Source organism: Martes martes, assembly GCF_963455335.1.
Source record: "Martes martes genome assembly, chromosome: 10".
Classification (NCBI taxonomy): Eukaryota; Metazoa; Chordata; class Mammalia; order Carnivora; family Mustelidae; genus Martes; species Martes martes.
In genome coordinates, this window is record NC_137898.1 from 15,719,985 (window position 1) to 15,739,307 (window position 19,323).

Genomic DNA, 19,323 nt, shown 5'->3' on the forward strand with positions numbered 1-19,323 from the left:
ACATAATACATGATATTTTACTATGTTAGTCTTCACCTTGGGCACCTAAGATGTTTATCACTAATTAATATTTTCAAGAAAGGGACAAAAAGACCTGCAGAAAAGCCTTCATTGATAAAATTTAGACTTCTATTTTCTTCAACCTTTGAACGCTTTCCATCACAATCTGCTCCTTACCAAAGAACAATATGTCTCTTCATATTTAAATACATATCATAAGCATTCATAATTTATCTAATTTCAGGTAGCTACAAACTGGTCTGGATCATGGAAAATAGGAATAACATCACAGAATTTATTCTTTTAGGACTTTCTCCGAAAAAGGAAATAGAAGTCCTCTGCTTTTTACTGTTCTTGCTTTGTTACATTGCAATTTTGATTGGAAACCTGCTTGTCATGATTTCTATCACCTGCAGTCACCTTATTAATCACCCAATGTATTTCTTCCTGAGTTTCCTATCCCTGGCAGACCTTTGCTACACTTCCACTGTGACCCCCAAGTTAATCATTGACTTGCTGGCCCAAAAGAAGGTCATTTCCTACAATGGGTGCATGACACAGCTCTTTACCATGCACTTCTTTGGGGGCATTGAGGTCTTCATCCTCACGGGGATGGCCTATGACCGCTATGTGGCCATCTGCAAGCCCCTGCACTACACCCTGATCATGAGCAGGTGGAAGTGCGATGCCATGATTGCAGCTTCCTGTTTTGGCGGATTCCTGCATTCCTTTGGGCAGTTTCTCCTCGCTATTGTTTTACCCTACTGTGGCCCCAATGAAATAGATCACTTCTTCTGTGATGTGTATCCTTTGCTGAAGCTGGCCTGCATGGATACAAGCAGGATCGGTCTCCTAGTCGTGGCCAATTCGGGACTGATGGGTCTGGTGACTTTTGTGGTCTTGCTGGTATCGTATGCTGTGATCCTATATACCGTCCGGTCCTACTCTGCGGAGAATCGTCACAAAGCTCTTTCCACCTGCAGTTCCCACATCACCGTGGTGGTTCTCTTTTTTGCTCCTTTACTCTTTATTTATATTCGACCAGCAACTACGTTACCAGAAGACAAAGTGTTTGCGCTTTTCTATACTGTCATTGCGCCCATGCTCAACCCTCTCATATACACACTAAGAAACATGGAGATGAAGAATGCCATAAGGAGACTTTGGAGCCGTGTCACGGGGAGTAAGGACATAAATTGAAAGGCATCCCTGATTTTTGCCACCGAGTTTGTTGAATACATGATTTCTCAACTCTGAAACCTTTAAAATGCATAATGCTTGCCTCTGTGTCTTGTGTGTAGCAAGGTGTGTACTGCCAAATATGACCAAAAGATTAGAATTCCCCAGATTTACCGAGGCTCCTCTATGCTGTGCTTTCTTTTCTAGTTTTCTTATTTATATCCTCTCTGCCCCATTGCTTCTTCGTGCAACTAACTTAGATATTTATCAGCAGGCTGCCCAAAGCAGAGTGCTCCACATATTAACCCTGCAAGTCCACATAGCTCATTTTTGGGTACGGCTGCATTCAATGAAGCCAATTCTAGTCACTAAACAATGCTAAAAAACAAAAACAAAAACCTGAACTTTTTACTTGCATCTGTTAAAGAATATCCTAACATATCTAATTCAAGGGCCACAACAATATTTCTCAAAAAGTCTCCTTCTGATCCTTTTTTTTAAGAGTTTATTTATTTGACAGACAGAGAGCACAAGTAGGCAGAGAAGCAGGCAGAGAGAGAGGGGAGGAAGCAGGCTCCCTGCTGAGCTGAGAGCCCGATGTGGGGTTTGATCCCAGGACCCTGAGATCATGACCTGAGCAGAAGGCAGAGGCTTAACCCACTGAGCCACCCAGGCACCCCTCCTTCTGATCATTTTGTAGACAGTGGCATTCGGGAGCATCTCAAGTGCACAACACCAGCAGTTAATCCCAAGCCCCATATCAAAACTTTTTATTTTGCTTTAAGGCGCGTGTTCTCCTAGCTCGATCATATATAAACTAACTGCACCTCTCTCGTTAACTCTAGCACCTTTCTCTGCAGATGTGCGATGTAAGGATGGAAAAAATTGAGGAACTCTTACATGTTCATGTCACATTCTTGTTACTGGTGAACTTATATTTTTCTCAGAACTTACATTTTCTCAGCATTTCTCAGAATGCTTAAAGCATTGTAGAAGTTAAAGGCAGGTTTTTTGTTTTGTTTTGTTTTGTTTTGTTTTTGGTTTTGGTTTTAGTTTCAGAGGTAGTTGAAAGTCATCCTGAAGAAAATTAAAATTTGCACCAAATCAGAAAGGGTTAAGATTAAAATGAGGCCATTGGATAATTAATTAGAATAGAGGAGACACTCAAAAGTTGTTTAGAAAATCTTTCAGATATGAAATGCTTGCAGAAGTATTTGTTTCAGGCTGTGATGGGTTATTATTTATTGTTGAGGTTTTCCTACAATGGGTGGAGAACATGAGAAAAATAGCAGAATGCTGTGACTCAGTTTAAAATACCCAACGAATGGAAGTGAAAATACCACAAGCTAAAAATTCTTGGAAAATGCACCGACATACTTTCTTAGTTGTTCTTCACCTAATTCTTGACAGCTATACCAGAGCTCCTAAGAAGTGATGTGGAATACAAAGGCAGAAGAAAAATGATTAAATTTCCTTACTACCTACAGCCCATTGACAAGTCCTTGAAATATGCAGAGTGAAATTCCTTGAGAAACTCAGCTACTTTTATGCTAATTATCTTGCTAAGTGCAAAAGGCAATCTTAACCCAACCCTAGAACCCTGTAAGTCTACCTTAGCATGTAAGAATTCCTTTGGAAACTTCCTTTATCTCTACCCACCAAGATACATGTTGGCAATCATCCTCAGAGCATGAGACCCATTGATAAAGATCTGAAGAGTCTCCTGAATGAGGCTTTACTGAACAGTAACAAATGACCTTTCCTAACAATAGCCAGCCCCTCAGCATCCAGGAAACCTTGTTTCCAAAATACCTGGAGGGCTTATGCTATCCTTAACCCCTCCCCAACTTGAAAGTATATAATGAGCCCCTCCTCATGACCCCAGTGCAGCTCTTTCTGCTCCTGGGCCCTGTTCCTATGCTTTAATAAAACCAACTTGTTTTGGACCAAAAGGCGTCTCAAGAATTATTTTCTGCCTATTGGCTTCAGACATCACCTAAGTTCATAAACGACATCAGAAGGACTTGAACAGGTGCATGTCAGAGAATAGCAGCAGAGCTGAAATGTGAAAGATCACTTTCTGGTATAATAAGCAGAATCTCTGGCAAGAAGACCAGCAAAAACGTGAACTTTGATGTTGTTTCAGAAGCTCTGTCTTCCAGGCCAGCCAGATTGTAGTATTGAAAAGTAAATTTTCTCACCTTCTCAAGACTATGTCTTTCTCATCACTTCATTGGTTCACCTGCCCTTCTCTGCAAGAGCAATTATTCTTTCTCTAATAGGATCTCTATTAGGATCTCTAATAGGATTATTGATATCCACATAAAACTGTGGGGAAAATGCTGAGATTCTTTGAAATTTAGTGAATGTCCTTTCTAGCTCTTTCCATTCAGATTATCTACCTTTCATTGCCTCTGACTAGGATATTTTACAACGCTATAGATACAGAAATTACCTCACAGAAAATAGCACTAATGCCAATAATGCCTATTCATAGGAATGCAAATTATGTCCAATGAAATGCAGTTGATTGGAGTCTTGTGGGTATTTTGCTAGCTTTGCATCCACATGTAAATTCATCTCAGCATTCTTTACCAGACAATAAATGTGTGGAAAATATTGTTGTCTGAAGCAGTGGTAACATCTTACTGGTTTCTGCATTCAGTACAGAGCTAAATGAAACCTTTGATGTGTTTGTCCATTATTTGTATAAAAATCATGATTATATTCTCTTTTAAAATTTATTCTTTATCATATGGTTTCACTTATATGTGAAACATAATGAATAGCATGGAAGATATTAGGAGAAGGAAGGAAAAAATGAAGTGGGTTGGGGGGCAGTCAGAGGGGGTGATGAACCACGAGAGACCATGAACTCCAGGAAACAAACTGAGGGTTTCAGAGGGCAGGGCGGGTGGAGGAATGGGTTAGCCCGGTGATGTGTATTAAGGAGGGCATGTATTGCAATGAGCACTGAGTGTTATATGCAAACAAGGAATCACCGAACACTACATCAAAAACAAATGAAGTACTGTATTGTGACTAATGTAACATAATAAAAAAAAATAAAAAATAAAATTTATTCTTTAACAAAATGAGCTTTCTTTCATCTAAAATAAAACAGGGACACCTGGGTGACTCAGTCGGTTAAGCATCTGCCTTCAGCTCCGGTCATGATCTCAGGGTCCAGGAATGGAGCCCCATGTTTGGCTCCCTGCTCAGAGTGGAGTCTGTTTCTCTCTCCCTCTGTACCTAACTCCATTCTTGCTCTCTCTTTCTCAAATAAATGAAAAAAATCTTCATCAAAAAAAGAAAATTACATTTGTATGTTAATTCAAGAAATTGCTGGTTTTTGCTCCTGATCCAAATATTTGAGATATGATTCTGTCAGTGTTTATTTTATGGCTTTAATTAAGGTTATATGATTTTTTTCCTATTCACCCACAACTTCTCTTAGTAAAATGTGTTTGTAAATAAGTTATTTTTTTTTTCACTATTGTAAATAGAACCTCTTATTTCCTTTTCTATGTATGTTCATAGGTTAAATACAATCTATTTATTTAGTGTATACATATCTTAGATCTATGTTACCAATTTTCTTATCAATTCTAGATATTTTTACCATTTTTTTCCATTTCATAGAATTACAATCTACCCCATTTTGTAGATGAATAAAGCTATCTCACAGAATATTCGTGTCTTTCTCACTAAATTAATAGCAAAAAAAATATCTTTAATTCTCTGTTCAGGGGATGCTTCACCAAATCATAGCAGCCATTGGTTGATTTAAAAAAAAAAAGTCACATAGAGATAAACTTGTTTCTAGCTGGAAAGCATAATATTGTAATTTTATAAGATACATTATTTACTTCTGGAGCATACAAACATATGTAAAAAGCTCACCAGGAAAATATCAGCCTGAAGGGAAGAGACCACATGCTAAGTTGGGAAACAATGAAGGAGTTTTAACATTACAACACCTGGTAGGTAAGGCATTGAGATAAATTTAAGAGAAGGGAGAATTTAATGCTATGGTCAAGGAAATGAGGAAATTGGGTCTGGAATAATATAATTGTAAGTTTACCAGGCTCTGAATCAGATCTCTCCAACACTATTTTGAAAACAGAAAAAGATGAAAAGTGAAAACAAATGTTACTTAAAAAAGAACAAATTGTACTCATTTCTCTTTCATAAAGGATAAGGTATTGAAATTCAAAGCTTTCCCAATTATTTTGTATTCAGAATACAGTGAGCTAGAATTGATGAAACTTAATTTAGTGAGCAAAAGTAGACACAGAGGAGAGTAGGGAGTAAAAAGTTTATTGAACGAAGTAGATACTGGCATAGAGTACTGGGAGTTACACACAAACAGTGAATCATGGAAAACGACATCAAAAACTAATGAAAAAAAAAAAAACAACAACTAATGATGTACTGTATGGTGACTAACATAATAAAAAAAATTAAAAAGATGAAAATAGAACAAAATGGTAAAGGTAAGGTACTTGTAAGAGAACCTCAATATTGAAGAGTTTTAAAATACTTTACTATAATTAAAATAACTTTATTACTTTGGGCCATAGGAAAGTCTCCTAGAAACAGTAGAAGAGTTGGTGCTTGAAACCAGACATTCTGGGTTTAGAGTGTTAGGTCCCCCAATAATGGGTTCGTGATTAAAAGAGCGAGACTGATACAAAGTGAAGGTCAAGCAAAGCTTTATTTTGTGCCAAGCATTGAGAATCAAACCAACCATCAAACGGACAGGTCAGGGCTGCCTTCTACAGAGAGGGCAACCCCTCCCTGCCTTACAGACTAACTTTTATAGAGCAAAGGCCATGCGGTTGGGCCTGGCCACACACAGGTGGCCAATGAGATTGTAACACACAGAGAAAGCTGTACAGTCATGCTAGGTCACACACAGGTGGCCAATTGAATTACAATTTACCCAATAGTGGCTATTTGAACTAGCCTATCACCTTGGTCAGAATTGGCGCCCAAAAGGCGGGGCCCCCTTGGTAGCTAGGGAGACAGTATGCCCTGTCTACTGATTGGATGTCTCCACCTGACCTAACTCATCCCTGCATTAGGGCTGTTATCTCCACCTGACCTGACCCACCCTTGTATTGGGGCTTTGTTACCTGGGATCGGTTTCCCGGACTTGCTTTTATGTAAGTTCCCCCCTGGGGGGGGAAGGGGGGCGGGGGGGTGTCAGTTTAAGTTTTATTGCATAAACAACATAATGGCTGTTCAACCGAGATGGGGCCGCTCTGGCTAAACAGGCCCTTACAAGAGACCCCCACACCTCCCAACACACCTATTGCCTAGGTAGCGTACATAATAATTAATATTTCTAATAAAGAAATTGAGATATACTATAAGAATTATAAGTCTTCCAGTTATTACATTCAGAAAACAAAGGACATTTCCACTAAAGACAACTTAAGTTGAAATGAGGAATAATACCTGAAAATTAAAAATCTGAGCATGCAGATGTCTTAAAATATTGCTGAAATTTGGAAAAAAAACTATAAAAATAGATGCATTCATAGACATTTGCTATTTAAATCAATTTCAATAATAAGTAAAAAGATCTAACAAGACTGCAGGCAGACAATAAAGACAAAGTACACTTTTTAAAAGTTCCTTAAATCATGTAATTGCAGTTGTTTTTTTTTTTTAAGATTTTATTTATTTGACAGAGTTCACAAGCAGGCAGAGAGGCAAGCAGGCAGAGAGAGGGGGATGCAGGCTCCTGCTGAGCAGAGAGCCTGATGTGGGGCTCGATCCCAGGACCCTGAGATCATGACCCAAGCCGAAGGCAGAGGCTTTAACCCACTGAGCCACCCAGGCACCCCGTAATTGCAGTTTTAAAATGAATCTAAAGACAAGATTTTTTAGGTATAGAAATGGTTAGAAAATACAAGTATCTTGTAGAATTACTTAAACATTAATTTCAAGAGATAAACAAGTAACATTATCTGTATAATATAAAATAGTCAGAGACTTATTTAATAAAGTTTCCATAAATTAAAAGAAAAAATACTAACTGTACCCTGTTCTTTGTTTTTGAATATGCTGTTTATAATCATACATTTGTTTTTTTTGTCATTTATTATATGCCCCCTCCTTTAGTCTCTAGCCTCACTGAAGGCAAAGACTGTCTTTTCACCACCATATGCATCCTCTACACTAAATTTTTCCAACTAACAATTTTTGTTTTATTTTTTTAAAGATTTATTAATTGGGTGCTGGGTGGCTCAGTTGGTTAAGCTCAGGTCATGATTCCAGGGTCCTGGGATGATTCTGCTTCAGGCTCCCTACTCAGTGGGGAGTCTGCCTCTCCCTCCACCTCTCCCCTTGCTCATGATCTCTCTCTCTCTCATGTTCTCTCTCTTTCTTTCAAATAAATTAATTAAATCTTCAAACATTTATTTATTTATTTGAGAGAAAGAGAGATGGAGAGTAGGGGAGGAACAGAGGAAGACAGAAAGTCCCAAGCAGACTCCACACAGATCAGGAAGCCCCAGTCAGGGCTCAATCCGATAACCCTGAGACCACAACCTTAGCAGAAACCTAGAACTAATGGAGGCTCAACTGACTGCACCACCCAAGAACTGCAACTGACCCTTTTCAGAAAGTGAAAGTAAATACTTTTTAAATGAAGGAATTGACACCATTTTATTTATTGCAATATTTTTCTGTGTGAACATTACACACAATGTTTCCTTATAGTCCTCTCTCCCATGTCGAATCTCAATGCTTTAGATACTGATGCATTAGGGAAATATAATTATAGACTTTGGCATTGCTGTTATGGAGAGATTTAAGTGATAGCTCATATCTGTGGCAAAAAGTATACTGATGGGGAATTTCTAAACCCTCAGAGATATGAGATCTATTCTATATAACATGTTTTCTCAGAATTTGCTCTAAATACCAATTTGATATCAGAAAGTATGTATATACAATATATATAAATACATCAATATATATAAACATCAAAAATAAATATATAAATACAAAAGTATATATAATTTTTCAAAAGAAATGAATGTCAGAGAGACAATTCTTTTTTTGAAATGGAAAAATAATATGCTAAAAATCTCAAATTTGGTTCAGTTTACCAAATATATTTCCATTAATGGAATATCACACAGTTCCTTCATAATACTTTATACAATTGTTATTTATTATTGTATTGTACAGCAATGCTAATTTTTCTTTTATTCTGATTTTATCTTATGTGTGAAGCCTCAACTTACAAGAAATCTGTTTGCTGAGTTCAGCAGCTGGTAAGTTAAATCTAGTTCATAAATATACCAGTTATTTAACTTCAAAAGAATACTTGAATCTTTCTGATTATGATTGTTATATAATGTTTTTAAAAGACCTTCGGAAGTAAAAGCTTCTGCTTTTCTTCCATCTATAACAAACTGTAGCTATGGTGGACCTAAGATTTTTGTGTTGGATGTTCGAGTCATCAATACCATTTTCTCAAGTGTTATCAAAATATTAGTAGATTTATTTGTTTTGTCTTATTTAGAATGTCATAAATGTAGCCATAGCATTAGCCCTCCATATTCCATGATCGAAGACAGTTGAATATGAAGGACTTACTGGCTCAGTAGGTCACTGGACAGTTTCAGTGAAGGGGGTGAATATAAAATGATTGAACAGCAAAATACCAGTATGATCCTAAGACTGAAGAAACAAACTATTTGGAAAAATTTTCAGTCAACCTACTCAAATGTATCTATGGGTTATGTTTCTTTCTTTCTAGGTTCAATATAGATAACTTTTTTTTTTTTTTTTTAGGTGAAAGAGGGATATGAACAACCAGCTAATGTAGAGAGGGTTAATGAATCCAAAGCACAGAAAACAATATCATTAAATGACTGTCATAAGCAACACATTGACCTTCAGTTTTGTGGGTTGAAGCTCAGCTGACAAGGAGTGAAATATTTTGTTTAAATGAGAGAATGTAAATCCTGATGTGAGAGACCCAGCCCTCAGGTAAGAAAGAACCGATTGTTCATGGCAGGGAAACTATGCGGTCTCACCTACCTACCTGGATTTATTCATATTGAAATACTATGTGTTTTTAATAAGCTATTCAAAATTTGTAAAAGAATAATGATATGGCATATTATTCTTAATTTATATTTATGTCCACTGATATGGCAAAATGTATAGTATTAATGCTAAAAATATTTATTGAGTATCTAATTTTTAGATAACACGTTCTGTACTTAGCTTTTATATAAATAAAGTCACTGAATCCTTACAATAGACCTCAGAGTTACTATATTATTCATTTTATAAATGAAAATGAGGTTATATATTTTTCCCCAAGATTTTCCCATGAATTTTGGAGCCGAGTTCCTATCTTATTTAATGTAGCTCCAGAGCTTAACTTCTTAATTACTAGGATCTCCTACCACTTGAATATCTTGAGTACCTCCTGCATTTATAACACCATAGGAAGTTCCAGTGAGGAAACAGGACCAACTAGTAGTTTTTGAACATTGAGCTTCATATGCATTATTTTATTTGAGTTTCACAGTAATTCTGTAAGTTAGCCACTGCAATGTTCACTTTACAGAAGAGGGAAGGAATTGTTCAAGGAAGTAAGAGTCTTGCATTTAAGTATTAGGGCTATTTTCAGAACTAGGTTCAATCTCCAAAGTTTCTATTATTTCCAATATTGTGAAGAGAGGGATAGTTAAGTTACAATTTCTGATCTGATCTACTTATATTTTCTCTAGGGCTTTTTTTTTTTTAAGATTTTATTTATTTATGTGAAGACAGAGATCACAAGTAGGCAGAGATGCAAGCAGAGAAAGGGAGGAGGAAGCAGACTCCCCACTGAGCAGGGAGCTTGAAGCAGGGCTCGAGCCCAGGACCCCGGGATCATGACCTGAGCTGAATGCAGAGGCTTTAACCCACTGAGCCACCCAGGCGCCCCACTCTAGGGCTTTGACTCTTGCATTTAGTAATTGTAGAAGATGGTTAACAGTTATGGAATGTGTAATACTTTTCAGGTACTGTTCTAAGAAATTTCACAGGTATGAACTTCATTATTTCAAACATGACCCTATATGGATGTATTATTGATACTTCAATTTTACAGAGAAGGAAATTGAAGCACAGACATGGTAATAAACTTGCTAATATTATATTTTCTATAGTTTCAATGTATCCAAAGGAGCTTGGAAGGCATGAGGGAGGCAGACAGTTGTTTTCCCCAAACTAATGTGTAATCAGGAGTCACAGAGTCAAAACCTGGGAAGAGATCTTCAGAGATCATCTACCTCAACTCCTTTATTTTATGGATGAAAACCCAAAATCTAAGGGACTCAGCAATTAAGATCTACTGCTATAACTGATGAATTATTGAATCTTACATCTGAAACTAATGATGTAGTATATGTTGGCTAATTGAATTTAAATAAAAAATATAAGCTGCAAAAAGTAAGTTAAAAAAAAAAAAGCAAATTCTAGTTAGTTACCACAAAGTATAATTTTAGTTTTAGGAGTAGAATTTAGTGATTCATCACTTACATATTTCAAAAAAAATATCTATTGCTATAGCACATTTATCACACAATTACCTGGAATGCAGTATAACTCCTTCTACTTGATACAATACAAGAAAATTAAATTATTTTCTAGAATCGTGCCACCTATGCGGAAGGATTCCCTAAGAAGGTAAGGGAGAAAATGAAGCAAAGCAAGCTTTTTATTTTATTACATTTTGTTTGAGGGCTCTATTTTGAAATTAAAGGAGTCCCCTTTTTTGTATGATAATTCCAACTTAGGCAACCATAATTGATCACCTGATAAAATGGCCTGCAAATAATTTTTCTGAAAAATCAATTTTTTTGAAAGAATATGTAATTATAAAAAAGGAATTATTAAAAAGAAATTTACTTTTTTAATATTTTTTTAAAATTTTTTATTTATTTGTCAGAGAGAGAGAGAGAGCGGAGCAGAGGCTGAGGGAGAAGCAGGCTCCCCGCTGAGCAAGGAGCCCCATGTGGGACTCGATCCCAGGACGCTGGGATCATGACCTGATCATGACCAGGCGTCCCGAAAAAGAAATTTACTTTAATCTTTATATCACTTCTCCATTCCATGCTCAGTCACATTCTTGTGACAACAATATTCAAAATTGTGTGATGCTTTGGAATTATTTTTAAGGATTTTCTTTATATGTCAGAGAGAAAGAGTGAGAAAGCACAAGCAGGGAAGTGGCAGAGGAAGAAGCAGGCTCCCAGCTGAGCAGGCAGCCCAAGGTGGGACTTGATTCTAGGACCCTGGGATCATGACCTGAGCCAAAGGCAGACACTCAACCAACGGAGACATTCAGGCATCCCAAGATAATCTGAGCTCTTATGTGTTTGTCTGACATTGCGAGATCTATGAAATTATTGACACAGAAAATTGAAATATTCCTTTTGTTTAGCAAATTTGAACAGAATTCACAGGTTTATCAGTCATTCAACTAAAAGAAACCTGATAAGAATTAATGCACTTTTGTTTCTCAATAAATTCTCACTTAAGGATCATTTTCAGTGTGACCTCCTGGTGTTAGTTTCCTATAAAAATCTAAATGGGCTTCCAGACTCTAGTGGGCATAATTCTTCAATATATTAAACTGCATTTAAAGGATAAATGGATGGTCATATTTACAAAGATACCTCTAAATGAATTTAAATCATAAGCATTAATTATGTAAAATACATGTTTATTTACAAAATATACCTTTTCTAAAAATGAATAGAAGTTCATGGTAACTATATGTTGGCTAATTGAATTTAAAGAAAAAAAAAAGGTTTGGACAATTTAAAAAAAAAAAAAAGAGTGTAAATCCAAATTTAAATCTCCATAGTGTAATTGTCATGAAATAGCCGTTGTTAACAATTTACTTAAGTATTTAAATAAATTTCCCTTGGATATAACATAACTAGATATAAACTGAAGAACTTTTTCACTTTGGATATATACTTATAAAGAAGCAACACTGACTTTTAACTGATAATTCTAAAGTTAAAAAAAAATATTTTTCAACTACGTGACTCTTACTTAGCATTAAGTTTAATTTCACTTGTAGTGGAATATATCCAATTTTATATAAAAGCAGAAAGCATCAATGATTTATACATGTTTTAATTCATTTAAAAATTACTGAACGAAGAATAAAAATTTAAAGCTAATGTTGATTTTCCTATACTCTTTCAAGAGACAGAAATAGGAAAAGCAGAACTATAGATACATTATGCTACAAATAACTCAAGTAATATTAAAGTTTCATGGAGTAATTTCTGTAATTATTTCCTCTTACATCTAAGAATATTACAAGTCAATTTAGAAAAATAATTTCCTCTTTGGTTCTATCATGAATTACCTGATTAATGATTATTTCTAATATCGTGTTACTCCTTCAAGCCTATAACATGCACTTTACTTTCTAGTTTTTTCTTTAGATAATACTTGTTTAACATTGACTATATGACTATAACACTGACTATATAGATCACTCACATGCCCTCCAACATTTTTGTGATCTGATTAGAAACCATTTGTTCGGGTAATTCTATGGTTACACCCAGTTTATACCCTAAGATGGCATATTATGTTTCCTTAACAATAATTGAATTAATAGTTAACATTATTTGCACTAATATGTATACTTCGAACTTAGTATTTGAACAAATACTTAACACTGTAAAATATCTTTCTTCCTCTTAATGAGCATAATTTCCTTCTTCCTCATACAAGAATTTAAATTACACAAAAGCTAAGACTTTGTTTAATTCATCATTATATCCGGAGTTCTTGGAAGGGTATTGGCACTACTATATATGTGAAAGGATTTTACTAAATGAATGAATGATTTCAATGGATCTTAAAATGGCTAAGGTCTTAAAACATGCATTAGATCATGTTAATTGAATATTAGATTTTCATTTTCTTATCAATCATTTCCTTCATTATTTTTGTCATTTCAGATACCTTTCTGGAACATCAGATCATGGAAAATAGGAATAATGTTACTGAGTTTATTCTCTTGGGACTTTCTAAGAATAAGAAAGTCCAAATTCTCTGCTTTCTGTTTTTCTTACTCTGTTACCTGGCTATCTGGTTGGGGAATTTGATTATTATGACTTCCATCACATGCAGTCAGTTAATTAATCAGCCCATGTATTTCTTCCTTAATTACCTTGCCCTCTCAGACCTCCTTTACACCTCTACTGTGACACCCAAACTCATGACAGACTTACTAACAGAGAAGAAGGTCATTTCCTATAAAAACTGCATGACACAGCTGTTTACCACACACTTCTTTGGAGGTGTCGAGGTCTTCATCATCACAGGGATGGCCTATGACCGCTACGTGGCCATCTGCAAGCCACTCCATTATGCCATCCTCATGAACAGGAAAAGGTGTAACTCAATTCTCAGGGCATCCTGTGCAGGGGGCTTTCTGCATTCCCTTGGATTGTTTCTTCTTACAATTTTTTTACCGTTCTGTGGCCCCAATGAAATAGATCACTATTTTTGCGATGTATACCCTTTGTTGAAACTGGCCTGCATTGATACACACAAAATTGGTTTCTTAGTCATTGCCAATTCAGGCCTGATGGGACTGGTGATCTTTGTGGTTTTGATGGCCTCCTACTTTATGATATTATATAACGTGAGAGCATATTCTGCCGAGAACCGCCACAAAGCACTTTCCACTTGCAGCTCCCACATCACAGTTGTGATCCTGTTTTTTGCACCTGTCATCTTTGTTTACATTAGACCTGCCACAACTTTACCAGAAGACAAAGTGTTTACACTCTTCTACACAATCATTGTCCCCATGCTCAATCCTCTTATCTACACACTTAGAAACACAGAAATGAAAAATGCCATAAAGAAAGTTTGGTGCACTGGAAGGTTTTGGAAAGGGAATCCAATGATTTGAAGGCTATTCTTTGGATGTGTATGGGTGTCATCTTATCACACATTGCCTTTCTTTGATTCCTTGCCGGTGGAAAAATTAGTAGGAATATATAAAGGCCAACCCTTAAACATCAACGTGCGATCAGTGGGTTCTTCCTTCATATTTCTTTGCTGGTGGGTTTCACTTGTTTTTCATCCTTTACTAAGCTTTAAGTTCCATGAAAGTAGGGGTCATGTCATAGTTTTTTCATTGCTGATTCCCTAGTAGCCAGAAAAGTGTGTAGCACATATCTGATGCTCAAATAAATATTTATTGAATGAATCTATAAATATCTTGTCACATAGCTCGGTTTCTCATTCCTGAGAACAAAAACTTCATGAAGGAATCACCTTCATGGTTTAATGACTCACTTGGACATTTGACACCACCATTGTCCTGATAAGTATCCTTCTTCACATATCTCTATATTTCCATATAGTTTGGCTCCATAGAGCCAAGAAGAGATTCCACTCTGGATCCAATCAGACAAGACATCTCAAAAAGTGTATGGGTAGCAAAGATGAGTAGGCTGAAATCATGCTGTTTTAACTGGTTTGGCATTCAATATATATGATCAAGGAGTAAACCACAGCTACCTGTCCGTGGAAAGATAGAAAATATAAATTCTTCGAAGTTAAGGATTTTTTTCAAAGTAAAAGATTTTTATTTACTATCTAAATTCAAGTTTAAAATAATCTGAAAATAATACCTGACATGAACTATAGAACAGATTTATTGGGGTAGATAGATGATGATGATGATAGATAATAGACAGATAATAGAAAGACAGGTAGATGAGAGAGTGAGTACGTGAGAGGAGGGGGAGAGGGAATGGAACATGTAAGCAGCTCTCTGATGGCATTTAATGGAAAGAAGTACATCTTTGGAGAAGTTGGATTCACTCACCCAACTGTGGGTTTGGATGGATTTTTTTGTTTGTTTGTTTTAAAGCAGATATTTCTCAGTTGTATCTAGTCTGAAAAGCTCATCTGACTCCATCTTCTACTCTTTTTTTTATATATGTTACTATCAAGAGTGAAATCTTTGATCTGTTTTTTTTTTAACTTTATTTTATTTTTCCAGTGTTCCAAGATTCATTGTTTATGCATCACACCCAGTGCTCCATGCCGTACATGCCCTCCTTAATACCCACCGCCAGGCTCAAAGACTTCTGTCTTGCTGGAAAGCTTGAAAAAAACAAAACAAAACAAAAAACCAAAAAAAAAAACAAAAAAAAACCTTTGACATTTGTTACCAGTTTATATAAAAATTTTCTTTCTTTACAGAATGACTTAACTCCCCTTCTAGGTTCTGGTTTGATATTTAGAGACGCTAACCTCTTAATTTCAGTTTACTCATCTGTAAAATAAAGCAGATAATTAGATCATTAATTCAAAATTATAGTTTTGGAGTTTTTTTTAAGAAAAAAATCCTCACAAATACCTTGCATTGATTGAAATCATGTTTTATTATGAAGTTATTTAAACATGTATGAAGTAAAATCTTTGAAAAAAATGAAACACCTGGGTGGCTTAGTCAGTTAAGCATCTGCCATCAGCTCAGATCACAATCCCAGAGTCCTGGGATCGAGTCCCACATTGGGGTTCCTAGCTCAGCAGGAAGCCTGCTTCTCCCTCTGTCTGCCACTTCCCCTGTTTGTGCTCTCTCTCTCTGTCAAATAAATAAAATCTTAAAAAAAAATGAATTGACGTATCACAAAAATTTTATGCTTATCATTCTAAACTAAATATGTCAAAGTATAAAATGAAATATTTATGTTAAAATTTTAATTTGAATGTTTCACAGAAATTAATGTACAGATGCCAAGCATGATAACAAAAATAAAAATTTATTCTGAGCAGTTTCCTTTCCTAGAACAACACTCATTTCCTTTTTTTTTTTTTCATTTCCTTTCATTTTTACAATTACCTTATGAGGTAGTTACTATTACCTGCAATGTACAGAGGGAGAAAAAGAGGAAGAAAGTGTAGTTACCTTTCCAGGTATGATCCCTCAAGTAGGAAGATATTTTTCATCTACCTGCTTAATTATCCGCTGTTAACATCATAATTGTTTGAGCGTTAGAAGAAATCATTTGAATCTTAATTGTCATCTCTATTATTAGTTTATTTTGCAATACCAGTTATATATAATCAAAAATCATTTCATTGGACAATAAATTTAAGAGTTTAACCCAAAATCAAGTTTTAAAAATAAAGCATTTGTTAATTTTCTCACTGTTTCAAGAGTTACCTTTAGGGACACCTGGGTGGCTCAGTGGGTTAAAGCCTCTGCCTTCATCTCAGGTCATGATCCCAGAGTCCTGGGATCCAGCCCCGCAATCAATCGGGCTCTGTGCTCAGCAGGGAGCCTGCTTCCCTTCCTCTCTCTCTCTGCCTGCCTCTCTGCCTACATGTGCTCTCTCTTTCTCTGTCAAATAAATAAATAAAATCTTAAAAAAAAAAAAAAAAGAGTTACCCTTAATGAACTGGTGTGAACTGACATGTATCATGATGTAGGCTGTATAATGATTACACTAAAGATTCAGTTAGGTTATCAACTGCTCTAGTAACAATTCTCTTGAATTTTTAATACATTTACGAGCACGCCCCTTATAAAGACAATTCTCCAATCATATTTTCTATCTGAACTTCTTTAAAACTTTTCTTTACACACTGTGCCATGATCTTTTTTTGCTGCTCCAATTACATATTCCTTCACATATTGGGTCTAGGTTCATTTCCCCCCCATACCTGTGCAATATAACGCCTTGTTCTATCCCATCACATTCATTTCATGACGTCCAACGAGCCCACTGTCACTGACTTCAACTCTTTGAAAAACTTTTTCAATTCTACAGGCATCTACAGATACCCAGATGTACAGATGTATAGATGTTCTCTAGAAATTGGAAATTTATAGTTTTCATTTTGATGGCAATGGAAAAAATAAATTTAAGCATATTTTAGGGCAAGTAGTTTCAACACTGGCACTTCCATTTTCTCTTTACAATCACCTTGGCTAAAAGTACAATAAATGGAGATCCTGTAATCTAATTGCCACTAACCTTTCTACTAGGGCATCCACACTTCTCAGACATTTGGAAGTAACCAAACTTCCTACTCTTCAGACGCCATCTCGTCTTAAGTCTGTTGTGTCAGCACAATTGTCAGTAGACCCTCATTTTACACTCAGACAAGGTTCAGTTTGGAGAATGAATTATATCGGCATCCTATTTATTACCAATACAACTTTTTCATTACTATTTTATAGCAAATATTTCTATAATTTTTGAAATGGTGTGATTTTGAAATGACTATGTAAGTTATTTTAGAAAAACCTTTCCCACTTTTATTTTTTATTTTTTTTAAGATTTTATTTATTTATTTGACAGACAGAGATCACAAGTAGGCAGAGAGGCAGGCAGAGAGAGGAGGAAGCAGGCTCCCTGCTGAGCAGAGAGCCCGATGTGGGGCTTGATCCCAGGACCCCAGGATCATGACCTGAGCTGAAGGCAGAGGCTTAACCCACTGAGCCACCCAGGCGCTTTTCCTTTTTTATAAAACCACTTTTATATAACCATTATTTCACACAGTGTTTTTTTAATGCTAAGACCCTATTTAAATAATTTTTGCTTTTTAAATTGTTGCAGTGAATATGGAAACTCATGAACTGAGTGAAAAACGTGAATCTGAGTTTCTGACGCTGCTTTCTGGAAGAAAGCAGCAAGGACACTATATGTCTGGGAGGATTAATACGAATGCAGTTATGTACATATGAAGATTCATTCATGAATCTGAAGCACAGGGAGATTAAAGGGGGACCTCTAGTTAGTAACTTAAGGATAAAATCCAAAGGGAAAAAATATATCAAAGAAAAATGTAACAGAACTTCATCAAGAAAATGATAACTCAGATTACTAGGGGGAAATGTGAATAAGAAACAAATCAATAAATAAAGAAGAAAATACTTCAAGATAAATTATCATATTAATGCAGTGACACCAATTTCTATGCTTATTTTTCTTACAGCAAAAGTTCATGGTTTTCCAAGTACAGTAACTATCATTTAAGTAGGTTACATAATGATTTGCCTTCCACTCAAACACAGTTTCTGGCACCACACTTTCCTCAAGGTATTCTTCATCTCTGTGTTTCTGAATGTGTAGATCAGAGGGTTGAACATGGGGGCAATGATGGTGTAAAAAAGAGCAAACACTTTGTCTTCTGGAAAAGTCATAGCCGGTCGAATGTAAATGAAGAGAACAGGCACAAAAAACAGAACCACAACCGTGACGTGGGAACTGCAAGTGGAAAGAGCTTTGGAGCGACTCTCTGCAGGGTAAGCCCTAAGGGTGTATAATATCAATAAGTAAGACAGCACCAAAACCACAAATGTCACCAAACCCATCATGCCTGAATTGGCAACCACGAGGATCCCAACTCTATAGGTATCTGTGCAGGCCAGTTTCAGCAAAGGGTACACATCACAAAAGTAGTGATCTATCTCATTGGGGCCACAGAAAGGTAAACTGATGGTAAGGAGACATTGGACGAAAGAATGCAGAAATGCCCCAGTACAGCTAGCAATGACGATGGCATAACACCTCCGCCTGTTCATGATGGCGGCATAGTGCAGGGGCTTGCAGATGGCTACGTAGCGGTCATAGGCCATCCCTGTGAGGATGAAGACTTCAATCCCCCCAAAGAAATGCATGACAAAAAGCTGTGTCATACAGCTGGTGTAAGAAATCATGCTACTTTCTGCCAGCAAGTCGGTGACTAGCTTGGGTGTCACCGTTGAGGTATAACACAGATCTGAGAGGGCGAGTTTATTGAGGAAGAAATACATGGGTTGATCAATGAGCTGACTGCATGTGATTGAAATCATTATGAGCAAGTTTCCCATCCAAATACCTATGTAACAAAATAAGAAGAGTAGAAAGCACAAGTGTCTAATCTTCTTATTCTGGGAAAGTCCCAATAGAACAAATTCAGTGATGTTGTTAATATTTTCCATGGTCTAATGCAGTTAAGTCTCAAAGGTTTGCCTGGGTGGGGGGAAAAATGACAAGTTAGTGTGAGAAATACTGAACAAAGTGTAGTGTGAATTAGAGAGAGTGTTGTAAAAATAAATTCATTTATTTAACTGGC

General features: G+C 36.1%; 1 protein-coding gene across 1 annotated transcript in view; it reads right to left on the reverse strand.

The window, feature by feature from the left end:
• Positions 1-19,189, reverse strand: part of LOC308350735 (olfactory receptor 4S2-like) — a gene marked incomplete at both ends in the record, with an annotated part of 37,748 nt that extends 18,559 nt beyond the window's left edge. Inside the window, one exon of the mRNA XM_080816242.1 lies at positions 18,264-19,189. Within this exon, the coding sequence (XP_080672368.1) occupies positions 18,264-19,189 (926 nt within the window). The remainder of the gene's footprint in view (positions 1-18,263) is intronic.
• Between the last annotated feature and the right edge of the window lie 134 nt (positions 19,190-19,323).